Source organism: Dasypus novemcinctus, chromosome 9 (genome assembly GCF_030445035.2).
Source record: "Dasypus novemcinctus isolate mDasNov1 chromosome 9, mDasNov1.1.hap2, whole genome shotgun sequence".
Taxonomy (NCBI): Eukaryota; Metazoa; Chordata; class Mammalia; order Cingulata; family Dasypodidae; genus Dasypus; species Dasypus novemcinctus.
The window spans coordinates 113,756,422-113,784,223 of record NC_080681.1 but is presented as its reverse complement, the minus strand read 5'-3'; the positions used below and the strand labels follow the sequence as shown (position 1 = coordinate 113,784,223).

The window sequence follows — 27,802 nt, the reverse complement described above, 5'->3', positions numbered from 1 at the left end:
GTTTATGGAATGTATTCATTTTAATATCTAAATTTCAGAGATAACACATTAAAATATCAAAATGCCCAGGTTGCAACAGATTTAATCATACAAAGAAACAGGAAGTGATGGTCCATATAAATGAATAGGATAAAGCATTAGAAACCACAAATGAGGAGGACAAGACCTGGCACATACCAAAGACTTTTTAAAAATACTTTTAAATATCCTGAAAGAGCTAAAGGAAAACACAGACAGAACTAAAGGAAATCAGGAAAATGAAAAATCAATACAAAGAGAATATCCATGGAGAGGTATAAATTATAAATGCAAACAAAGCTGAAAGACGACAGTAAGAAAAATTTGAAATTCCTTAAAGTGGTTCAACAGCAGATATCTGGCAGAAGGAAGAATCAGCAAACTTGAATACAACTGAAATCATCCAATCTGAGGAGCAGAAAGAAGAAAGAAGAAAAGTGAACAGAGCCTAAGAGACCTGTGGGGCACCATGTAGTGTATCAATTTATACATTGTGGGAGTTCCAGAAGGAGGAGGAGGAAAGGGACAGAGAGAATATTCAAAGAAATAGTGGATGGAAACACACCAAATTTAATGAAAGACATGAATACACATATCCATGCTGCATAAATCCAAATGGCCCACACCGTGCCATGTTAAAATCAAACAGTTAAACACCAAAGATAAAAAGAATTCTGAAAGCCTTTTGAAAGAGATATGCAACATGTCATGTACAAGAAATCTCAATAAGATTAACTGCCAGTTTCACATCAGAATCCATAAAGCCAGAAGGCAGTGGGATGGCATATTTAAAGTGCTGAAAGCAAAAGTTTGCCAACCAAAAATTCTATATCCATTTCAAAAAGGAGGGAGAAATCTGGGGACATGACTCAAGTGTACAAAGGCAACAAAGGCTTTAAATGGCTAACAAATAGCTCATCAATTGGATGTCCATGACCTTTCTCTCTCTATTATCAGTAACATAAATGATATTATGTTAAACATTCTTGGGGCACATCTTGTCATTTTCCTAAGATTGAATTCTACAAGTGTAATTACTGGGTCATAGAATATGAACATATAAAAATTCTTAGCATAAATTTCTATCTAAGATACGATTTTTACCAGTAAAGTGTGAGGTGATCCTTACTACTGCCTAGAGATGGTGAATTTTCAGGTATTAGATGGTAAGATTCACAAAGCAAACATTGTTTCACAGTATCTACTAGTAAGATCCTGTAACAGTTTGAAGTTCTTTTGTGAATCCCAAAAAGACAACTAATCCATACCCGTGAGTATGAGACCCTTCTGATTGGACTATGTCAGTGAGGCATGACTCAGGTTTAGTCTCCTCTGCCCTCTTGCTGGGTCTGACTAAAACCAGAGACACAGAGAGAAAAAGACCTAGGAAAAGGGAACCATCATATCGGATCCTGTAATGTGAGGGAAAGGACATCAGTTTTGCCCGCAGCTGAGCGGCAAGGAGGGTAGGCCTCAAGAACCTCAAAGAGCTGAAGCCCAGGGAAAGATGAGCCATATACCTGATAGTTTGTGGCTGAACTTGGGAAGAAAGCAGAGCAGCCAAGACTAATAGAGGAGGTCCGGAAAGAGACAAGTTCAATGCCTGGTTGCTCATAGCTGAGTTCCAGAAGCTAGGCTCCCAAGAGACAGTGAACCTAGAGGGAAAGGCAGAGTTGATTTGCCACATGGCTGGACAACAGGATCAAAAGTAGTTGACTTGGGAAGCGGACTTGGCCCAGTGCATAGGGCGTCCGCCTACCATATGGGAGGTCCGCAGTTCAAACCCCAGGCCTCCTTGACCCGCGTGGAGCTGGCCCATGCGCAGTGCTGATGCACGGAAGGAGTGCCGTGCCACGCAGGGGTGTCCCCGCGTAGGGGAGCCCCACGCGCAAGGAGTGTGCCCCGTAAGGAGAGCGGCCCAGCATGAAACAAAGTGCAGCCTGCCCAGGAATGGCACCGCACACAGGGAGAGCTGACACAACAAGACGACGCAACAAAAAGAGACAAAGATTCCCGTGCCGCTGACAACAACAGAAGCGGACAAAAAGAACATGCAGCAAATGAACACAGAGCAGACAACTGGGATGGGGGGGGAAGGGGAGAGAAATAAATAAAATCTTTTAAAAAAAAAAGTAGTGGACTTGGGTAAGAAAGCACCTCTTATGGTGCCCTGATTTGGATTTTTCACACACTCATAACTGTGTTTACCCCAAATAAATCCCCTTTATAAAAACCAATCCATTTCAGGTATTTTGATTAGCAACTCTTTGGCAAACTAAAACTAAAATAATAAATAAATTAATAACTATTTATTTAAAAAAGAATGAGGGAGAAATTAATTCCCAAATAAACAAAAGGTGAGAGACTTCATCACCCCTAGACCAGCCCTGTAAGAAATGCTAAAGGGAGGTCTGCAGATTGAAAGGAAAGGACACTAGACAAATGACTGAAGGCACCTGAAGAAATAAAGATCTCCAATAAAGATAATAACATGGGTAAATATAAATATAAGTACTACTGTATTTTTTGTTTGTAACATCACATTTTACTTCCTCTAGGATCTAAAACGAAAATGCATAAATGAGAAATCAGTGACTTGGGTCTCACCATGTGTAAACAAGTAATTTGTGTGACAAGAGCTATATAAAGGTGGGGGGACACAGAAGTATAAGAATATAGTTTATGATGCTATTAAAGTTAAGCTGACATCAAAGAAAATGAGACTATAAGAGATTTAGGATGTTAAATTTAAGCCCATGGCAACCAAAAAAAAAAAATATCAGAGAATATGTAAACTCATAGAGGCAGAAGAAAGTAGAGTACAGGGTATGTGGGGGGGGGGAGGGAGGAGGGGCAATAGGGAGTTAATGCAAAATGAGTGTAAGGTTTCTGTTTGGGATGGAAAGAAATTTCTAGTAATGGATGGTGGTGAGGGTACTACAACATTGTGAATGTGACTAATCCCACTGAATAGTATGCCTGGAGGGGTTGCGATGAGAAGATATATGTTGTATATATATTTCCATAATTAAATAAATTAAGATAAAACTAAAAAATAATAAATACAATACATGATATTGGATGGATCTAAGAACGCAGAAGAAAAAGCTTAAAAGGACATTACTAAGGGAAGCAGATGTGGCTCAAGCAAGTTGGGCTCCTGTCTACCATATAGGAGGTCCAGGGTTCAATGCCCAGGGCCTCCTGATGAAGGTAAGCTGGCCCGTGTAGCAAGCTGGCCCACGTGGAGTGCTGATCTGCGCAGAGTGCTGCCCCATGGAGAAGTTCCAGCCCATGAAGAGAACTGGCGCAGCAAGATGATGCAACAAAAAGAGACACAGAAGAGAGATAATAAGAGATGCAGCCCATCAGGGAGCTCAGGTGGCACGAGAGAAGGATAACCTCTCTCCCACTCCAGAAGACCCCAGGATCGGTTCCCTGAGCCACCTAATGAGAATACAAGCAGACACAGAAGAACACACAGCGAATGGACACAAAGAACAAACAACAGAGGGGGAGGGGAGTAAATAAATAAATCTTTTTTTTAAAAAAGGACATTATTGGGACATAAGACAAACTGGAATAGAGAATGTAAGCTTTACACAATATTAAATTTCTTGAACTTGATAAATACACTTAAGGTGACTACATAATATCCTTGTTCATAGCAAATGTACATGGAAGTATTACGTATCAAAGATTATGATGTATGCAACCTGCTCTCAAATGTTTTAAAAGATCAGACAGATACATAGATTAAAAAAAAGGAAGAGAAAGGAGAGAGGGAGGGAGAGAGAGAAGGAGGGCAGGCAAGCAAAAGCATAGTTGACAAAATGTTAAAATTGTTGGAAATGGATCTGGATGAGGGGTATGCTGGAATTCTTGTATAGGTTTTGTTTTATTTTTGCAACTTCGCTATTAGTTTGAAATTATTTCAAAGCAAAACATCTTAAAAAAAAAAAAAACCTCAATAACCAATATTCTGATTTTTCTTTTTTTTTAGTTCTCTAATATCCTTCCAACCCCACAAACATATCTTTTCCACCTGTATGTCTTCCACTTAGCTTTAGAAATTCAAGCCAAATTTTATCCCTCATGAGATAAATTTCCTAACACCCTGTCTCACTGGCGGGGTTACTCAAAGCTAGTCTATACTTGCAAGAATTGCAAGACATTCTTGACCTATTTCTATTAGCATTTATCCCATGACACCAGGGGTTCTTAACCTTTTTTGTTCCATGGACCCCTTTGCCAGTCAGGTAAAAATCACAGACCCTTTTGGCACTGAACTAGCGCTGAGTCTAACAACTACTGCAATTTCAAAGTATGGATGAGCATACACGATTTTTCGAGATATGCAACAACTGTAATGTGATATGAAATAAATACTACTGTGATTTATTGCATATATTCATAAGTGAAGGAAATGCTAGATTTCAATTAGAGGTCAGAGAAAATATAGACAGCAAGTTGATTTTTTTCAATTCAAGCTCACAGACCCCTGGTTAAGAACCCCTGCACCAAACTTAAGTTATTGCTTCCTTTCACCTCACCCACTAAGTTGTAAAGTAGCCTGAGGATAAAGAACTCTGTATCCTTTGTGTTGTGCACAATGACTTGCAATCAGATGCTCAATGTCTGATTAATGAATAAACTAAAGTTTGAAAAATCCACATAAGAGGATAATTTATGAGCTTTATATCATAGATAAGAGCATCTGTTTTGTACAAATTCAAGGAATTTACTTTGGAGGGGGGATATTACTGTATGGTTTTGGGTTTCTTCATCTGCAATGAAATGTTAAAGTTCTTTCCTCTAATTCTTTTAACTATTGACAAATTTTTGCCAAGTACATTTAATCCTTCAGGTCAAGTGTAAGCACACAAAGGAAGAGGACCCTCCTACTTTTTTCCCCACATAGAGCCTAACCCAACATATCATAAGCATGAGAAAAATTTATTCCCAAACATGGTTTGATGTTTGAAGCTGTTTAAATCTAATCCATTTCCTGTGGGTGTAAACTCATTTAGGTAGGAATTTTTTTTTTTTTTTGAGGTACCAGGGCCAGGGATTGAACCTGGGACCCCATAAATGGGAAACCAATGTGCAACCACTGAGCCACATCAGCTCCCTCAAGTTGTTTCCCTTGTCTGTTTGCTTGTTGTTTGTCTTTGTTTTTAGGAGGCACTGAGAACCAAACCCAGTATCCTCGATGTGGGAAGCAGGTGCTCAACAGCTTGTGTCACATCCACTTCCCCAAGTAGAATCTTTTGATGAGGCTACTTTAGTTAAGGTGTGATCCACCTTAGGAAGGATAGGAATTAATCCTATTATTGGAGTCCTTTATAAAGGGAATGAATGCAGAGAAAGAGAAAAAGAAAGTCATGGAAGTCAGAAGCTGAAATAAAACCCAGAAGAGAAGTGAGAGACCAGGAAATGCTGCCATGTGCCTTGCCATGTGACAGAGGAGCAGAGGATCACTCGTCTTCAGGAGGAAAGCATCACCTTGATGATGCCTTGTTTTGGGATTTTCTTGGCCTCAAACTGTAAGCTAATAAATTTCCATTGTTTAAACCAACGCATTTCATAGTATCTGCTTTAAGCAGCCTAGGAAACTAAAACACCTGGTTTGAGTCAAGTTTTTTTTTTAAATTTAACTTATTAGCTTCTTCTAGAAAATAATTAGCACTTCTTATAAAATACTTTGACCAGATAGTCTAGATTAAGACCTCTTCAGGAAAGCTTCTGACTCGACCCAGCTGACTTCCAGTCAAAAATCTAAACCACTTTCCTTTTCTTTTCTATAAATTTCTTCACCAAGAGAATAATCTCTGAATTTACCTTTGAAAGTCTCTTCTTTTCAGGAAGACTGAAATAAGTACTTGACACATGCTCCTAATCATTTTTTTCTAAAGTTATTAAATAAAATGTTTATTGAACAAATAAGCTGCTTTTACTCTTCTAAAAATTAACAAAATAGTCAATGGTCCTTTGGGATTTATAACAGCTTATATATCAAAGCTGTTGAACATTCTGCTATCTACAAGGCAGTTAAGCAATGAAAATGAATAAATTCACCCTGGACCAAGTTACTAAACTTTCACAATATCTTGATTATAGGATATCCTTCACAGCGATAATGTGCTTTTTAAAAGATAAAATGGGAACTGTTGTATGAAGTGGAAGTTACATGCTTCAGTGTCTATCACAGATTACAGTATAAAAATGACCTCTATAATAAATCAATGCCATGAAATAATAATGTTCTTAAAATAATTACAACTCCATTTACCATACAATTAATTATGACAGTCCAATTTCCTATAACTCAGTTCAAATTGGTCCTCATCAATTATTTTGTTTTTAACAAAGGTACATATAATACTATTTTGTAAAATGGTCTTAAAGAGAACATCCCACATTTTCAAAGTTCTCTCACGTTAATTAATTTTATTTCATAGAAATTACCCTACATTTTCAAAGTTCTCTGATATTAAAAACTTAATTAGGGAAGCGGTTGTGGCTCAACTGATAGAGCATCCGCCTACCATATGGAGGGTCCAGGGTTCGATACCCAGGGCCTCCTGACCCATGTGGTGAGCTGGCCCACACACAGTGCTGCCGCATGCAAGGAGTGCCATGCCATGCGGGGGTGTCCCGTGTAGGGGTGCACCTGCGCAAGGAGTGCGCCCCACAAGGAGAGCCGCCCAGCATGAAAAAAGCTCAGCCCACCCAGGAGTGGCACCACACACAAGGAGAGCTGACGCAGCAAGATGATGCAACAACAACAACAAAAAGCAACACCGTTTTCCAGTACCACATGACAAGAATGCAAGCAGACACAGAAGAACACAAAGCGAATGAACCCAGAGAGCAGAAAACGGAAGGGGGGGAGAGAAATAAATTAATATTAAAAAAAAAAAGATTTTATTATTATTAATACTGTTTTCTCATCCGAGAAATTGAAAAGCCATTTAAAGCTGACATTTAACAACACAGCACCCCTTTATATTTTTAAGGTCAATCCTTCATTTGGAGGAAAATCAAGTAAATATATATTAAATAATATATTAACTAGGTATCCGGTTTACCATTTAATTACCAAATCCATATTAAATATTAAAAACAAAGAATCCTAAACTTTCACAAATATCTTTAATCAAGTGATACCAAGATGGGGAAAAAAGAGACCCAGAATTTTTAATAACCAGCATATAAATGAATTCCACATATATAAATGCTAAAAACAAAAACAAAAAATCACTTCAAGATGGAAGGGTAAGTAAAATCTTAATACCTGACCATTTGCTAAATAATCTGTAAAGTCACAATTGGACTAATCCCTCAACCAGGAAACAGGGCACAGAGTGCAACACAGCACCTCTGCAAGAGGAAATTTGGTCTAGAAGAGAGCAAGGAATCTTATCATCGAGGGTCCTTTAGCTAAGTTCAAAGGGTCCTTGAACTCAAAAATAAATGAAATAGATAGATAGATAGATAGATAGATAGATAGATAGATAGATAGATAGATAGATAGACAAATAGATAGATAAATGAAAATAGTATGTTTGTATGTTCTACAAAGTAGATCTTAAGTGTTCATCAATTTTTCAAAGGAATCCTCACCCCAAAAAAATGTTGAGACATTGAGTATTGCTTCTTACCAACTTTAACTGTGAGAGTTCCACAAAATGAGGGCTCCTGCCTACACGGTAAAATGTACTATTTCACATGCGCTACAAAGTCAAATAGACCTTCATTCAAATATGTAACTTCTGAGCCCTATTTTATGTAAAAAAGAATACTGTCATAAGGATTAAATAATACACTGCATGTAAAGCACTTAGCACAGTGCCTGGGACACAATAATCACTCAAATGTTTAGGGTCCACCTGAGTTCAAACACAGCTTCTACCACTTAATAGGTGGATTAACCTTGGGCAAAATATTTCACCTTGGTGCCTGCCTTCCTTAACTAATAAAAGGCAATATAAACTCTTCTGACCATGTTTGGTCAATATTTACATACATTTCATGGCTCACTACACTATGGATCAATATTCTCATACATTACCTCAAAGGCTTCACTTATCCCCACTTCAAGTAAAAAGCAGTCCAAGATTTCTGCTCTTCTGCTTTCTATACCTTCCTAGTGAAATCTATCTAGCCATGTCCTTTCTCTCTTAAACAGTTATAACAGTGCTCTACTTCAAGTACTCCTGCTTAATGAGAAAAATCATGAAGACTATACTAATAATTATTACCACTTATTTACATATATCTGTTCCAATTTATATAATCATCAATATCTCAGTTTCCCACAGGCATTTAAAACGGTAATTCCTACAATGTATCACCATATCTGCCTGCTAAATGAGAACTCTATAAGACAACAGATTTACAGTATCTTCTACTGCTTTCCCATATCATCTGGCACAAAGCCTTGCACACAGCTATCATTCAATAAACATTGAGTGAATTAAGTTTGTCTCAATATCCTTAGTGAGTCTGCCACATAACCAATACCTAGGCTCCAACAACAAGCGCCAAATGGCCAGAAGCTTTTTCACTTGTTTTGTACATACAATGCCACAGAAAACACAGAAAATTAATTTCAAATATTTGAATTGTTACAACTGATAAATAATGTTGTTCTCTATTTAGAAAAAAAGCAATATAGAAAAAGGACTAGGTCTAACAGACAAATCTTAACAACAACAACAAAAATAATACAATAGCAGCAGCATCTGCATTTGATAAGTTATTTGATGATACTGACTTAAGTTTGTCTAATGAATGGAAGGTAATGTTGGTATTGGACAGAAATGAGATTTTTTAAAAAGTAAAGCTTTCTGAAAAGGTTAGTAAAAGGTGAACAGAGTATCTGAAGAATAGGAAAATGATGAAATATACTCAACCTTGGAAATCTTACTAAATTTTGTTTAAAATCCAATAGAAGATTGGGAAGCAGATGTGGCTCAACTGATAGAGGAATAAAATAAATCTTTTAAAAAAATTCAATAGAAGATCTTTAAGAGTCAGAGCTTAGATTCAGCTAACTAAAAATTATATTTAAAATTTGGTAAAATAAATGTAAGGCACAATGGAAAATTGTAAGCCACAATTTATCAGTTCAATTCTTCTTAGAACTTCAGGGAAATTTTTAAGGCCACTAGGAAAAACCATTTGCATCTACTGACTGAATTAGAATTACAATCAGTCCACTTACCAGACAAGCACCACTAAGAATTGTGAGAAAACAAGGACTTTGAGGTATAATTACTGTTTTTGATTGCTAAAATAATATGTAAGTACATTTTTGTTAAAAATATATATATGGAGTAAAAGAAGTACTATTTCCTTCAGCCCCCAATTCCACTCCACTCCCTAGTGGTAACATCTGTAACAGTCTGATATATATTCTTCTAAATCTTTTTCTACTCATTTACAAATGATTATTTTATCCATAAATGCAGCCATGCAACAATTATTCTGTGATTTTTTTCTCTTGCTTAGCAGTGTATCTGAGATTTTTCCATGTCAATATACATGTCCACTTTATTAACCTGAACAATTTAATACTATTCCATAGTGTAACACAGCCACATTCTTTTTAACCAGTATTTTTTATTTTATTTTATTTTATTTAGGATGTACTGGAGTTTGAACCTAGAACCTTATATAGGAAGCAGGTGCTTAGCCACCAAGCTACACCTGCTCCCCCTTTATGGTTTGCACTCATTGTCTACTCTCGGTGTCTGTTCGTTGTGTGCTGTGTATCCTCATCTTCTTTTTAGGGGGCACCAGGAATGGAACCTGGGTCCTCCCATGTGGGAGGGAGGCACCCAATTGCTTGAGCCACATACACTCCCTGCTTGTTGTGTTTCTTATTTCTCCTCATTGTGAGTTGCATCATCTTATTGCATCAGCTCATTTTCTTTAGGAGCCTCCAGAAACTGAACCCATGACCTCTCATGTGGTAGGCAGGCACCCAATGGCTTGAGTAACATCTGCTTCCCCCATTACTTTTTAAAAGGCTTTTTAATCAAAAGATCTGTATCAACTACTATTTTCAGAGCCAAACATATATGTATTTCTTTTTAATATGTTTGGCAAATGTCCATTAACACATAAAAGAACAGCTCAAAGACTCAGGGAACCAATTTTGTATTATCAAAAGTAAATTCAGGGAAGCGGATGTGACTCAACCAACTGGGATCCCATCTACCATATGGGAGGCCCTGGGTTTGCCTCTCGGGGCCTCCATGTGAAGGCAAGCTGGCCTGTGCCTGCAGAGAGCTGATGGCCTGGGAGAGATGATGGCCTGCACCTGTGGAGAGCTGGCACAGCAAGGTGACACAACAAAGGGAGACAAGCAGACACCGAACACACGAATGGACACAGAGAACAGATAGCAAGCAAGTGGCAAGGGGGAGGGGGGTAATAAATAAATAAATAAATCTTTTTTTAAAAAAGTAAATTCAGGGGAGTGGATATGCTCAAGCAGTTGGGTGCCTGCCTCCCACATGGGAGGTCCCAGGTTCAGTTCCCAGTGCCTCCTTAAAGAAGATGAGCAGACAGTGAGGGCAAAATGAACAGACACAGAGGTATAAACAACAGGGGTAGAGGGGGTGTGGGGAAGAATAGAAGCAAATAAATAAATCTTAAAAAAAAAAGAAAAGTAAATTCAGTGGCTACCAGAGGTTCTGAAGGATGGGAAAGGGAAGAATAGAAGTAATATAGGGCATTTTCAGGACATTGGATTTGTTCTGTATGACAATGAAGTAATGGGTACAAGTCATTGTATATTTTGTCATAACATAAAATTATGTGGGACAGAGTATAAACTATAATGTAAAACTGTAATTCATGGTTAGTAGCAATGCTTCAGTATGGGTTCATCAATTGTAACAACTGTACCACACTAATGAAGGATGTTGTTAATGTTGGAAAGTGTGGGAGGGGAATGGAGTGGAGCATATGGAAATCCCTTATATTTTTTATGTAGCATTTACGTAATCTAAATCTTCTTTAAAAAAGAAAAAATTAGTTAAAAAAAATTTTTAAGTTAATTCACATTCAATAAAGATGCCTAATAGGTTGCAAAACAATAATTCATAAATAACAAGTAATGAATAATGGATTGAATATTTATTGCAAGTGTCAAAAGAAATCTCCAAGGACCTTGAAAGTGAGTTAGTATTTACCATTTGTCTATTATAATGAACTCAAGTTTACTGTCTTTCATTATATTTCTTGAGAGTAGGCATACCTTGACAATCATCATTACCCCACTGCACCTTAGATGTAACAGGTTCTGAAGTGCATTGATTGGTTTTCAATATTAGTAATTAAATTCATGAGAAGAACAAAATAAAAAGAAATTTCAATTTACTTGATTTAGTGCACAAAATACATGACTGATCCAATGTATAAAACATGATAGCCCATATAAACCTGATGCTCCACAGAAGGCTTCACAAATAATAACTATGCACTGCTACCTTCTATAACACCTGTCAAAAACACTTTAAGCTATTTCCCAAATGCTACTTTCTCCTATGAGTCAAAGACAAAGAAAGAGGGAAGTGGATCTGGCCCAACAGATAGGGCGTCCGCCTACCACATGGGAAGTCCAAAGTTCAAACCCAGGGCCTCCTGACCCATGTGATGAGCTGGCCCATGCACAGTGTTGATGCGCGCAAGGAGTGCCCTGCCATGCAGGGGTGTCCCCTATGTAGGGGAGCCCCACGCGCAAGGAGTGCACCCCGTAAGGAGAGCCGCCCAGAGCGAAAAAAAGTGCAGCCTGCCCAGGAATGGCACTGCACGCACAGACAGCTGACGCACCAAGATGACACAACAAGATGAGACACAGATGCCAGGTGCCACTGACACAAGCGGACATAGAAGAACACACAGCAAATGAACACAGAGAGCAGACAACTGGGGGAGGCAGGGAAGGCAAGAGAAATCAATAAATCTTTAAAAAGAAACAAAAAGCAAAGAGAGAGAAATAATTTATAAAAATGTGACAATAAATTATAGTTGCAATATCACCTGGGCAATATTGCTAAAGTTATATTATTTCTATAAGAAAATTTGTATGGGGTTATTAAAAATAAAACAATGCATCTTAAAATAGACCAACGGAAGAATAATAAAAAGAGGAAATATTTTAAAATATTAACAGTTTTTGGTAAATGTGTAATAGACAAATACTTTTCTCCTAATTTTTAAAGTTTTCTATGATGTATTAATACATAAATTAAAGTTTACTTTTTTATTTTAATAAAGTTACACATTCCATAGATTGCCTTAATGATAAACAATTATGATAAACAGTGAAGTGTTAAGTCACATTACCAAAATGAAAAGCAAGTATTTTATCCAACACCAAACTGTTCAGATATGGTTTCAAATGAATGGCACAAGTATTTTCATTCATAATCCTAATACTTTTTTTTTGTTTTATTTTTATTTATATATTCCCCTCCTCGTTGTTTTGCACTCGCTGACTGTTCTCTGTGTCTGTTTATTGTGTGCTTGTATTTTCAGGAGGCACCAAATCTGAGACCTCCCATGTGGGAGGGAGGGGCCCAATGATTGAGCCACCTGCACTCCTGCTTGTTGTGTCTCTCGTGTTTCCTCGTGGTTATTTTTTGTTGCATCCATCATCATCCTAATTCTGAGAGTGGTAAAAGTATTGGTGGTGGTGACAGTAAATGGCTTCATCTGATTTTTAACCTTCATAATGACTTCTTCAGGTGGGTACTATTATCTCCATTTTACTAATGAGGAAGCAAACTGAAATGCTAAAAAGATAACTTGCCAAAAGACACAAACATCTGCTACGTGGCAGAACCAGGGACTGAATCCATTTGGTCTGATTCTAAAACCATGTAGCCACTCTTAACCACTATACACTCTGAACTCTTGTGGCTCTTTATATTGATGCTTGTACTTAGGAACCTTGTTCTTGTGAAATTGAAACTTAGTGTAGTAATATACATTGCCTAAGAGTTGCTTCCTGAAATGCCTCCTTGTTGCTCAAATGTGGACACACTCTAAGCCAAACTCAGCATAAAAAATCACTACGGGGAAGCAGATGTGGCTTAACAGAGCGTCCACCTACCATATAGGAGGTCCAAGGATTTAATGCCCAGGGCCTCCTGGCTCATATGGTGAGCTGGCCCATGTGTAGTGCTGCTGTGTGTAAGGAGTGCCAGTTCACGCAGGGATGCCCCCGCAGAAGGGTGCCCCCCACATGCAAGGAGAGCTGCTCTGCAAGAAACTGCAGACTGCCCAGGAGTGGTGCCACAGAGAGAGCTGATGCAGCAAGATGATGCAACAAAAAGAGACACAGATCCCCAGTGCCGCCTGATGAGAATACAAGTGAACACAGAAGAACACACAGCAAAAGGACACAGAGAGCAGATAATGGGAGGCGGGGAGAAATAAATAAATAAATCTTAAAAAAAAAAAAAGCACTACCTTCCCCCCAACATGGGACATGACTCCCAGGGATGAGCCTCCTTGGCACCAAGAGATTATTACTAAGTGCCAACCTGGAATGCATTTGGAAAGAGGCCCAGACATCAAAGGGAGGAAATATTAAATATGAATGAGTTTTTATGGCTAAGAGAGTTCAAAGTGAGTCAGCAGGTCATTCCAGTGGTTACACTTATGCACATCTCAGGAGGATTTCACTGACTGTCACAGTAACAGTGCCTCAAGCAGGGATGCTTCTGAGGGCTCTAGAGACATCTAGACACTATGGGCAGGGCAGACAACCCTTGGAAATCAGCACCCCATTGATGGGCCTTACCTTGGAATATTTGATAACCTATCTCCCCAATGTATCAGAGTTAGATTAATTTATGGTTTTTCTACACATGGTTCTTCTGCTCCTTTTATTTGAACCTATAGTTAGCACTATACTCATTAAATATATGTCCCAAAGACTTAAATCTTCTAGCTGTTGATATGCTGGTTGAACTCTAAATGTCAGCAGAGTTGCAGCCAACACCCACTCTTCAGTTCATCAGACTCACTCAGGACAACTAACAAAAGGATGATGATGGACAATGCCCATCCAAAAAAAAGACAGTATCTACAATTGCAAGCAAGACAGTTCCATCCATCTGCCCCATGGGATCTAAGCCCCTCTCAATCAGAAGCAAAGTGGGCATCACCATCCCAAAATCCTCAAGATTGAGGAATGAACAAACATAGGGTGGGAATGCAACTATGGACTAAAGTATAATTATTATTATTGTAGTAATGGAAGAACTGTAACACTGATACAAAGACAGTGATCGCCAGAAGTTCTAAGGGGAGGGAGAGGGAAGAATAAGTGTAACAGGGGGCATTTGGGGGACACTGGAATTGTTCTGCAAGACATTGCAATGATGGATACAAGTCATTATACATTTTGTGAAAACCTATTAAAATTGTGTGGTACAAAGTGAACTCTTGTCATCTGTAAAACTCAATTTCTCTGCTAATATAATAAACATAAGGGTATTCTCATAATTTAAATCTTGAAACCCTATTTGAAACTCTCCAAAGGCTCCTTCTGTACACCAAATAAAACCCAAACACCTTATCAGAATTTTATAAAATAGGCATGACCTGGATGTTTTCAGCCTCTAGAGCTGTACTTTTCAATGTGGCAGCCACAAGCAGCTATTTAAATTTAAATTAATCAAAATTAAATGAAACTTAAAATTCACTTTCTCAGTTGCACTGGCCACATTTCAAGTGCTCAGTAGGCATGTTTCTACTGGATGGCAAGGCTTTAGGCCTCTCATCTTGTGCTGTCTTCAGAGCACTAGACTCTAGTGAACTGGAGCTCCTCAGATCTGGGGGTCTCTACATCTATTTGGAAGGTTCCCACGCTGCTTCTACATTTCTGAAAAAGGACTGAATCCTTGTCATGGTTCAGATATCACTTAAATGCCACCTTTTCAGAAAGGCTTTTAACTCATCTAAGTAGGAATTATCCCATTATCCATCTGATGTTCTGTTTATCTCCCTATAAACCCCTAAAATAATTTTTATAATTCTTTAATGTGAATGTTTCTTAGTACCTATGCACTATAGTACATAGTAGATAGTCAATAAATACTGGATGGCTAAATGAAAATTAACAATTTTAACTAATTTTAATAATTTTGTCTAATATTTAAATAAAATCTAGGTTAGGATTTCTCAACGATGGCACTGTTGATATTTTTTGTCCTGGATAATTCTTTAAGAGCTATCCTATGCTCTGTAGCATGTTTAGCAGATTCCTGGCCTTTACCTTCTACATACCAGTAGCACCCACCCCTAGCTGTGACAATCAAAATTGTCTTCAGACATTGACAAATGTCCCCTGGGGGCAAATCACCCCCAGTTGAGAATCACTGATCTAGGTAATTCCAAATAACTGGAGAATTCTGAGTTGAATATTAAATCAATGCCCAGCATTATGAAAATATCTAAATGTGATTTTCATCTTTTATTTAAATTTCTCTCAATTGCAAAAATCTTGATTTGTAACTACGGCCAAGTATCTCTCATCTATGTTACTGAAGGAAAGTCATTTATTTATTTATTTATTTTTGGAAAAGTTATTTAAATACATACGATCTTTAAAAAAAAAAAATTATTTTTATTTATTTCTCTCCCTTTCCCCCATTTTCTGCTTTCTGTATCCATTCAGTGTGTGTTCTTCTGTGACTGCTTGTGTTCTTGTCATGCAGCACAGGGAAACTTTTGTTGTTGTTGTTGTTGTTACATCATCTTATTGCATTGGCTCTGTGTGTGTGGCACCACTCCTGGACAGGCTGTGCTTTTTTCACACGGGGGGGCTCTCCTTGCGGGGTGCACTCCTTGCACATGAGGCTCCCCTATGTGAGGGATGGCATGGCACTCCTTGCGCGCAGCAGCACTGCGCCTGGGCCAGCTCACCACAGAGGTAGGAGGCCCTGGGTACCAAACCCTGAACCTCCTTTATGGTAGGCAGACGCTCTATCAATTGAGCCATAAGCACTTCCCCATACGATCTTCTTATAACCAAACACAAGAAGTAGGAAATTTTCATTCCTTTTTCATACTTGTGATGGTTAAGTTCACGTGTCAAATTGCCTAAGTTATAGTGCCAGTTCTTCAGTCAAGCAAGCACTGTCCTGATTGTTTACTGTGAGGATATTTCAAGGATTTAAGTCATTAGTCAGTTGATTACAACTATAACTGATTACATCTACAGTCAACAAAGGAAACTGTCTAAAGCAATGAGAAATCTCATCCAATCAGGTAAAGCCCTTCAAGAGAGAACTGATGATTTCAGCAGTCAGAAAGAATTTCTCTCTACTTCAGTCAGCCAGCTTCTCTTACAGAAACCTTCACTGGAGTTCCCAACCTGCAATCTACTCTACAGAATTTGTATTTGCCAATCCCCACAATCATGTGAGCCAATTCTTATAATATTTACTTACCTATGTACATACACATACATATACATACATATACATTTATATTCTGTCAATTTTATTTCTCTGGAGAACCCTAATACAATACTCAATAATTCACAAATATTCAATGAGAAAAAAGACTAGAAGGATAAGAAATTTTTCCTAATTATTAAGTTCCCTATGACTAAAAAGTGAGTAGTTAATTAAACCTTTGCTAATTTTATAAGCATAATATGCCATCATTATTTTATGGCAATCACAACACTCTTCCACATTCTTCTGCTAATTACCTCTTCTGTGAATTGTGAAATATCATCTTTTTTTAAAAAAACTTGCCTAATATTTTTTTTTAAAGATTTATTTATTCATTTATTTCTCTCCCCTTCCCGCCCCCCCCACCCCGGTTGTCTGTTCTCTGTGTCTATTTGCTGCATCTTATTTGTCTGCTTCTGTTGTTGTCAGCAGCACGGGAATCTATGTTTCTTTTTGTTGCGTCCTCTTGTGTCAGTTCTCTGTGTGTGCAGCACCATTCCTGGGAAGGCTGCACTTTCTTTCGCGCTGGGTGGCTCTCCTTATAGGGCGCACTCCTTGCGCGCGGGGCTCCCCTATGCGGAGGACACCCCTGCGTGGCACAGCACTCCTTGCACGTATCAGCTCTGCAAAAGGGTCAGCTCCACATGGGTCAAGGAGGCTCGGGGTTTAGAACCGCGGACCTCCCATGTGGTAGACGGATGCCCTAACCACAGGACCAAGCCCGCGGTCTTCATTTTCTTTTATTATTTTTATTTTTATTATTTATTTATTTCTCTCTCCTTGCCCCCCTCCCCAAGTTGTCCACTCTCTGTGTTTTGTCAGCAATCCGTGTGTGCTGCGCCATTCCTGGGCAGGTTGCACTTTCTTTCACGCTGGGCGGCTCTCCTTACAGGGCGCACTCCTTGCACGTGAGGCTCCCCTATGCTGGGGACACCCCTGCGTGGCACGGCACTCCTTGCGCGCATCAGTACTGCGCATGGGCTAGCTCCACACGGGTCAAGGAAGCCCGGGGTTTGAACTGCAGACCTCCCATGTGGTAGGCGGACACCCTATCAATTGGACAATGTCCGCTTCCCGAAATATCACTTTTAACCTATCAAATCAGCAATGTTTTAAAATGAGAAGATCTGAAGTTGTCAAGATGTAATGACATGGACACTCTTCTATACTGCTTGTAGCAATGTAAGCTGCTACAATTGTACAATCTGTGAAAAATATTAAGTACCTTAAAAATTTGGAAATTTTAACCCAATAATGCTTCTTTTAAGGATTCTTCGTCTAAGAAAATAATCCTGAAGAGAAAAAAATTACACGCACATATGTATTAATACATATATATGTATATGTATGTATTACAAAATTATTTAAAATAGAAAATAAAGGAGGAAATGTTAAGCCAAGCAACAGGGGACTAATTACATAAATTATGGTTCACCCCCATGAGGGCATACTTAAATATGTTAAAATTATGTTTATGAATGCTGTGATTAACATGAAAAATCATTTATACAATAATACATTAAAAAGAAACTATCAAATTGTATAATCATTATGATTAACGGTTAATTTTAAAAAAGGTTATTATTAGGGGGAAAATATAGTATGAAACATGGGGTTATAAATAGCCCTCAGGGTTTACTTTATCTTTTCTTCCAGGAACGAACTACTGATACCCACAAGAAAAAAACATAAATGGATCTCAAAATAATTATGCTGAGTGAAAAATGCCAAAAAAAAAAAAAAAAAAAAAAGCAAGAGATTCAGAGAAAGAACATATGGAAAGATTCCACTCATATAAAAGTCTAGAAAAAATATATATGAATCCATTAAGACAGAAAGCATATCAAAGGTGGAGGGAACAGGAAGGAGTGATTATAATGGGACACAAGGAAACACTGGGGAGTGAAGTTTGATTCACTTCTTGATTGGGGTGATGGTTTTCACGGCTATATACATGTGTAAAAACTTATCAAAAGTTTTTGATACATTTTAAAAATCTCCAGTTTATTGTGTATCAATTATATCTCAATAAAGATATTATTAAAAATGAAATATAAACAAATTGTCAGTTCAATTAGCATATTTACCATTAGAAAATAAAATAGATTGTTATTTTGTGCTGGGTTATAGGAGAATTAAATGGATTTACATCTCGCTAGACACTATTATCTAAGTAGTATGGATCAACCCAGGTTAAATTTTGTCTATGTGGAGAAGTCTCTACTGACATGTTGGCCCTGCGTGGCACGGCACTCCTTGCGCACATCAGCACTGCGCATGGGCCAGCTCCACACGGGTCAAGGAGGCCCAGGGCTTGAACCGTGGACCTCCCATGTAGTAGGCAGACGCCCTAACCACTGGGCCAAGTCCACTTCCCTTTAACTAACTCTTTAGGTCCACCCTAAAAGCACTGAAACCTACCACCTGCTATCTACTTCTGCTCACTAACCCCCAAGCCACAATGGACTAATGACCAGTTCCTTTACCATGTCTCTGAAGTCTTTCCTCCCTTTCCTAAAGAAGTCCTATAGTTCCAGCTTGTCACTTCCTCACTGAAGTGCCCTCTTCCTTTCACATACAGCAATATGTTCACACTTCTAATCAAAGGTTATTTTTCTTTTCTTTTTTGTTTTAAACAAACATACACTCCCTCTTTCTACCTCCCCCAGTAACTGCTGAACTGCCTTCTATCTCTTATAAGTGATATAGTACAATTTTCATCTTTATGAGTGTTGCTTATTTCACTAAGCATAATGATTTCAAGATTCTTCCATGTTGCAGTATATCTCACAGCTTAATTTTTTCTTATGGCCAAATAATATTCCATTGGGTATAGATACCATATTTTATTTATGCATTCATTTGTTTTTTTATTTTTTTAATTTTTTAATTTTTTTTAAGATTTTTTTTTCAATTTCTCTCCCCTTCCCCCCCGCCCCGCCCCAGTTATCTGTTCTCTGTGTCCATTTACTGCATGTGTTCTTGTTTTTGTCCACTTCTGTTGTTGTCAGCGGCATGGGAATCTATGTATCTTTTTGTTGCTTCATCTTGCTGCATCAACTCTCCATGTGTGCAGTGCCATTCTTGGGCAGGCTGCACTTTCTTTCGCGCTGGGTGGCTCTCCTTAGGGGTACACTCCTCACGCGTGGGGCTCCCCTACACGGAGGACACCCCTGCATGGGATGGCACTCCTTGTGCGCATCAGCACTGAGCATGGGCCAGCTCCACACGGGTCAAGGAGGGCCAGGGTTTGAACCGCGGACCTCCCATGTGATAGGCGGGCGCCCTATCCACTGGGCCAAGTCCGCTTCCCATCCATTCATTTGTTGACAGACACTTGGGTTGGCTCCAGCTTTTAGCTACTATGAATAATGTTGCCATAAACATTGGTAGGAAGTATCTGTTGATGGCCCTATTTTTACTCTCTTTGGAAGTATATATCTGGAAATGGTATTGTCAGGTCAAATGATATCATCAAAGGTTCTTAACCTAAGTCTATCAGTGACCTGATGGAAATCTGTGATACTCTAAATTATATGCAAAATCTGGGTTTGTGTTCTTTTTTTGAGGAGAGAGTATGAGACTATTTCCATATTCCAAAAATGATTCATAACTCAAAAGGGTAAGAACCACCGCACTATCGTTTACATTACAATTATTTATTTATTCAGCTCTCTCACTAGGCTGAAATTTCTTTAAAGCACCATATCTATATCTCTAGGGACTCAATGTCTGTTGAATAGAAATATTTTAAAAGATAGGTTTAATTACCCAACTCCCTTACATTTACATAGGCTCACTATAGGACCCCTGAAATTTGCTTCTAATTTTATTACCCTCATCCTCTAATTTTTAATTTTCACTTCACTTATGAATTTGAATCAATCTCTTAATCTGAAAAATTAAATCTCCCACTAAAACCAATGTTCTTTTTTCTAAACTTTCTGCCTTTTTCATATGAACTTGTAACCAAGGTGGGAAATAAAAGTAAAGGAATAAACAAAACAAAAATAAAACTCAGTTCCTAAAAGAATCATAATATCAGGCAGTAGTTTAATCTATATGGAAAAAGCAAAAAGAAGACAGGTGTATAGGCAAATCTGCCTTTCATTTCCAATTTCATAGATTAAAATGAGAAAAAAAGGTCTGTTCTCGTTATTTGGACTACATTCTGTATGCTTAGCTCTGTGTTGGAAGTTATTGAACCTTTCACCAAAAACCTTTCAGATGACAAATGAACATTGCCTGTAATATCAAGGGCTCATAATCAAAAGCAGAAACACAATATGACAAACAACCTTAAGATACTCACAGTGCTGTATACTGCTGAGACAGTAGGTGTAAATATTCGATCCTCAAGAGGCTGCTGTACAGGTCCTCTAGGAATTCTAGAAGAGTGAGTTAAGGATAAGAGAACTAAAAAATGGATTGCTTTAGCAGTAAAAGTAAATCACCATCACAAAATTCTGTCAATGTCCCAAGCTTCTGACCCAATTATTGGAGTTACATACTTATTTTACCACAGACACTTGAAAACAAAGTATTTCAACTCTTCTAAAGATTAAATTAATCTCTCTAAAAGTGATTCCCATGATAAACATTCATGGAAACTCAAAACAAATAGCAATTCTACAATAAACCTATTATTAGAGAAGTTACAGGTTTTCAGAACAATCATGCATAAAATACAGGATTCCAATATAACACTCTATTATTAACACCTTGCATTGGTGTGGAACATTTGTTACAATTGATAAAAGCATATTTTAATAACTGTACTATTAACTCTAGTCTATGTTTAACTTAGGGTTTACTGGGTAGTTCAGTTCTACCGATTTAAAAAGAAAAATTTTTATTCTGTTACCATATACACAATCTAACATTTCCCCCTTAACCACACTCAGAGATATATTTCAGTGGTGTTAATTACATTCACAATGTTGTGCTAACATCATCACCATCCCTTAACAAAATATTTCCACTGTTCCAAATAGGAACCCAGTACTGTGCCCAAAAATTTGAGCAATCCATTTAATCTCATAAAGGGAAGGTAAGCGCTCCTGGTTTCTATTATAGTTATTAATACTTCACTAGTTAACATGATCGCTATAATTATAAGATTGCTAAAGAGACTATTGCATATTTGGCCAATAGTCCAGGAACATTCTTTTCTTACTAGCTACAGCTAAATAATATTGAATTCATTTATTTCACTTCCTATAAACTACCAAGAGAATACTGTTCATTGAAAAACAGTCTTAAAAGATCTTTTGGATAAAAAATACAATATTTAAAACAAAAACATAATCTTATCAAAAGAAAACTGAAAATGGAAGTCAGGAAATCTGAATCTAAAGCCTAGCTATAGGTCTAACCAACCACATTGTTTTCATCGAACCATTCAATTGTATCTCAGGTAAATTGAGGCTCAACAAGATAAAGTAATCTAACAATGTTAATAAGGCTAAAGTGGCCAGGCCAGGTCTTATCAAACACTAAAGATTGTGACCTTTAGTGTGAGGGCAGAACACTATATAGTATGGTATTAAAATATATCTATACATATATATATCACAACCTAGTTAAATCGTAGTTACTCCTATCCGCAGGACAGAACTAAATTATTAATTCAACCTGTAAAAGGGTCAATGCAGTATCAGTCTAAAAAATCTAAAAAGTCCTAAATTCTTGGCCCAAACTTAATCATCTATCCAGCGGTAATGGCTGTAAAACTTTGTAAATATACTAAATACCACTGGATTGTACACTTTAAAAGAGTGAATTCTATGGCATGAGAATTTATCTCAATGAAAAATTAATTTGATACTATAGTAATTTGCAATTAGACTGTTTAATCCACCCCCACACCCCCAAAACAAACCTAGGATAAATCAGTATGAGACAGGCACTGTTGGGCATTTTCTCCAGAAACAAATGATTTCAAAGAAACAGCATGCATGCATACCTCTTAATTACAGAACACTCCCTCTTAATGCCGTCTGCCATTAAGCTTATTACCAGCTCTCTCAAAGCTGTCTTCCCTGCATAAACCACCAGTTGCTTCTTTCCCTTTGAGATCAAGATAATAAACAAGTATCGTTTCATAGTACCACTTAAAATTACAATTCTACCAATAAGCAGTGAAATATGCATGTGAAATGCCCCAGAACGTGTTGCTTCTATTTTTTACTAATAAAACCCAGACTGAACTATAGTAGGCATACCGACTTGCTACAGCTCAGGTTAAAATTGCTATGATTTATATTATATCATTAGGAAACACAAGCAAAATCATTAGCAAGATTATATAGATAGGTAATAACTGAATTAATCAAGGCACTAAGTAGAATTACAAAGGCAAAAATAACCAAATATACTTTCTTTTCAAATAAAAAAATCAACAAAAGACAAATTTCTGAAATAAATAAAATTTGAACATTAGAGTATTAAAGTACAATAAACTCAGAACTGATGTTATAGTACAGAATTTCATACTTTCAACATTAAATTTCATTTAGGCCAATAAAAACTATGAAGGAACCCAATTTCAGAGAAATCCAAGGATCTATGAGGAGATTACAAAATGATCTGAAAGTTTCCAATTTATTTCATGAAGGAAAGAGGGGACCAATAATTTCTTAAATACAGATGTTTAGAGAAGCTTTATGAATGATGAACTCTCCTCAGGATGAAACTTTTTACTCTATGGCAACCTGGCATTGAGCTTGACTCTAAGTCAATACATTCTCTCAAAAGAAGAATTCTGACAAGTTAGAAAACAAATACTAAAAGCAAACAAAAAACTTCTTTTGGTTTGCTGAAACACTAAGTTCCATTTACAATTCCTAGATGAATGTTCCTAAACCTGGCCCATTTTCCACTACAAGGAAAACAACTACCCCAATGCCCAGCTGAAGCAATATTCTTAAAGTGATTGTCTCAAGTTATTTCCTCATCGAAAGGGAGATCAAGGAAACAAATATTATCACATGAATATTGCTTAATAGCTGATACACACAAGCAATTTCAAGGGAGGGAAACAAATAAATGCAAAGGTTCTTTTCTATATTATCTTTTTTTCTTTATTTTTTTTAAAGATTTATTTATTTATTTCTCTCCCCTTCCCCCCGACTCCGGTTGTCTGTTCTCTGTGTCTATTTGCTGCGTCTCCTTTGTCCGCTTCTGTTGTTGTCAGCGGCACAGGAATCTGTGATTCTTTTTGTTGTGTCATCTTGTTGTGTCAGCTTTCCGTGTGGGTGGCACCATTCTTAGGCAGGCTGCACTTTATTTCGCACTGGGAAGCTCTCCTTACGGGGCGCACTCCTTGCGTGCATCAGCACTGCACGAGGGCCAGCTGCACACGGGTCAAGGAGGCCCGGGGTTTGAACCGCAGACCTCTCATGTGGTAGATGGATGCCCTAACCACTGGGCCAAGTTCACCGCCTATTATTTCTTATTTAGACTCCAGGGCAGTACGATAATGTCACCCAATTTATGCTTTCTCCACTTTCTCCTTATTTCTACATAGCTTTGAGAATGAGAAAGGAAGTTAACTTGTATAACATAAAAATAAGGACAAAATTTCCAAACTATACCCTATTTCACATACATACATACATATAAATGATTTTTCAAAAGAAGCACTTTTATATAACACATTGCTTTAAAATAACAGCTATATTCCTTTCTACATTAATTCTAACTCATAAGGGCTATGCAGCACATACATATAATAAAATATTATTAAGTCATAAAAAGGAATGAAGTTCTGATGCATGCTACAACATGGATCAATCATGAAAACATTATGCTGAGTGAAATAAAAGGACAAAAACATCATGTAATTCCTCTTACACGAAATATCTAGAATAAGCAAATTCATAGAGACAGGAAATAGATGGGGTGGAGAGAGGCCCTGAAGGAGAGGAGAAGAGAAGAAATTAAATTAAATAAATCCAAAAACAAACACACATACAAAACACCCAAAAGGCAGAAATTAAAGAGATCCAGTTTAAATAAACCAGTATATTTAGGAAATCACTCTTAAAAATAAATTTTAACCTAGCTTGACAAAAGAAACGCCACACATCTATGATAGCCAATTGATTTTCAACAAGAGTGGCAAATCCACTCAATGAGGGAAAAACAGTCTCTTCAAATATGCCAAGAAACCTGAAAATCCATATTTTAAAAAGTGAAATTAGATCCCTGTAGCAGTTTGATATAGTTATGAATTCCAAAAATAGATTTTGGATTATGTTTGTAAACTGGTCTGTACGTGGGAATGATTAAATTATAATTAGGGCTTTTATGGGGCGACATCAGTAGGGTGTGGCATGGCAAAGGACAGAGTTGGAGGGTTTTGGTGTTGGAGTTTTGATGATGGGGTTTGATGCTGAAGACTTAAGCTGGAGCACTAGGAAGTAAGCACACAGAGGAAAGAGAAGCAAGCCCCAGGAAGAAGCAAGACCTGGGAAGAAAGGAATCCAGGAAGCCTGAACCCTGGCAGATGTCAGGAGCCATCTTGCTCTAACACAGGGAAATAGACTTTGGTGAGGGAAGTAACCTATGCTTTATGGCCTGGTATCTGTAAGCTCCTAGCCCAAATAAATACCCTTTATAAAAGGCAACAGGCTTCTGGTGTTTTGCATCAGCACCCCTTTGGCTGACGAATATACTCCCTGTCTCACACCATACAGAAAAATTAACTCAAAAGAGATCACTGACTTTAAAATGAGAGCTAAAACCATAAAACTCTTAGGAGAAAACATAGGGGAAAAACTTCAGGACTTATATTAGGCATGGATTCTTAGATGTTACAAGAAAAACACAAACTACAAAAGAAGAAATAGAAAGGAGCAGATGTGATTCAAGCAGGTGAGCACCTGCTTTCCATATGGGAGGTCCCAGGTTTGGTCCCCGCTGCCTCCTAAAAACAAAACAAAAAACAAAAACAAAAAAAAAACAAGCAAACAAATGAAAAAACCAACTCAGGGGAGCCGATGTGGCTTAGCGGTTGAGCTGGCTTCCTGCACATGAGGTTCCAGGTTGAATCCCTGGCCCTGGTACCTCGGAAAAAAAAAAAAAAAAAAAGAAATAGATAAATGAATTTCATCAAAATGAAAACATTTTGGGTATCAAAAGACATGATTAAGGCAATGGACCTGGTCCAGTGGTTAGGGCGTCCATCTACCACATGGGAGGCCTGCGGTTCAAACCCTGGGCCTCCTTGACCCGTGTGGAGCTGGCCCATGCGCAGTGCTGATACACGCAAGGAGTGTCCTGCCACGCAGGGGTGCCCCCGTGTAGGGTGCCCCATGCGCAAGGAGTGCACCCCCTAAGGAGAGTCGCCCAGCACGAAGGAAAGTGCTGCCTGCCCAAGAATGGTGCCGCCCACACAGAGAGCTGACACAAGATAACGCAACAAAAAGAAACACAGATTTCAGTGCCAGTGACAACAACAGAAGCAGACAAAGAAGATGCAGCAAAAAGACACAGAGAACAGACAACCGGGGTGGGGGGAGAAGGGGAGAGAAATAAATTAATTAATTAAAAATATATATATATAGGGTAATGCCCTTAAAAAAAAAAAAAACCAAAGGACATCATTAAGAAAGTGAGAAGACAATGTATAGAATGGGAAAAAATATTTGTAAACCCTATATCTGATAAGGGTTTAATATCCAAAATATATAAAGAACTCCTACAACTCAACAACAAAACAATTGAATTTAAAAAAAGGGCAAAGGTCTTAAAGAGACATTTCTCCAAAGAAGATATATAAATGGCCAAAAGCACATAAACAGAGTCTCAACATCATTAGCCATTAGGGAAAAGCAAATCAAAACTACAATGAAGATACTGCTTTACATCCACTGGGATGACTATTATTTAAAAATAAATAAATAAATAATTTAAAAGGATACAGAAAAATAGGAACTCTAGTATACTGTTGATGGGAATGTAAAAGGGTGTATCCACTGAGGGAAACAGTTTGGTGGTTCCTAAGAAAGTTATATATAAAATTACCATATGACCTGGCAATCCAACCTCTAGATACATATCTAAAAGAACTGAGAAGTGGATGTGGCTTAAGCGACTAGGCTTCCGCCTACCACATGGGATGTACCAGGCTGGGTTTCCAGTCCTTCCTGGAGAAGGCAAGCTGGTGGCCAGCTGATGCAACAAGATGATGTAACAAAAGAAACACAAAGAAAAGAAATAATGAGAGACACAACAAACCAGGGAGGTGAGGTGGCTCAGGTAATTGAGTGCCTCTCTTCCACATGGGAGGTTCCAGGTTCAGTTCCCAGTGCCTCCTAAAGAGAAGACAAGCAGATACAGAGAACACAGCAAATGAACAGAGAGAGCAGACAGCAACTGCAAACAACTGGGGAGGGGAGGGGGATAAATAAATAAAATAAATCTTTAAAAAAATAAAAGAACTGAAAGCAGAGAGTTGAACAAATATTTGCAAACCAATGCTCATAGCAGGATTATTCACAATAGGCATAAGGTAGAAGCAACCTAAGTGTCTATCAACAGATAAATGGATAAGCAAAATATGGTGTGTGTGTGTATCTATGTGTGTGTGTGTATATATATATATATACAATATTATACAGTTATAAAAATGAATGAAGTTCTGATCCATGTACAACATGAACGAACCCTGAAGAGATCATGTTGAGTGAAATAAGCCAGGCATGAAAATACAAGTACTGTATAATCTGACTTATATAAAATAACTAGAATATGCAAATTCAGAGCCAGAAATGAGAACACAGGTTACCAAGGACAGGACTGGGGAAAAGGAAGAATTAATGCTTAATGGGTTTCTGTTTGGGATGATTAAACAGTTTTGGTAGTGGATGGTGTGATGGTAGAAAATATTCTGAATGTAATTAATATCACTGAATTACACAGATGAAAGTGATTAAAATGGGAAATTTTGTGTTGTACATATGTTAACAAAAATTTCTTTTAAAAATTACAAATGAAATACATATTTTAGGTATAAACAAGCTATAAAAAGGAACACACTAGTTTAAACTGAATTAACACATTATCTGCATAATTTTTAATCCTAAAAAGAAAAACCTCATGTCATTGTTTATGATATAGAAAAATGATCCAAATTTTAATTCAGGATGTCCAAAAACCATTTTAAGATAGTCTTAAATTGATACTCTCTGGAATCTTTGAGCTAATATCTGCTACATACAGATACTGATTACCTGATTAGTTATAGAAAGTTAACTCAAAATTAACCCTTTTCTGCTGGGACAACTGGA

The 27,802-nt window shown here is 37.6% G+C and overlaps 1 protein-coding gene across 50 annotated transcripts in view; it reads right to left on the bottom strand.

The window, feature by feature from the left end:
- EIF4G3 (eukaryotic translation initiation factor 4 gamma 3) overlaps window positions 1-27,802 on the bottom strand; it is a 439,835-nt gene that overhangs the window by 295,797 nt on the left and 116,236 nt on the right. For all 50 annotated transcript variants that reach the window (XM_071217722.1, XM_071217735.1, XM_071217737.1 and 47 more), the window contains one exon: window positions 20,821-20,896. Coding sequence is in view for 17 of the 50 variants with exons in the window: in XM_058304199.2 (XP_058160182.1) it covers window positions 20,821-20,896 (76 nt within the window). In the remaining 33 variants the exon portion in view is untranslated. The remainder of the gene's footprint in view (window positions 1-20,820; window positions 20,897-27,802) is intronic.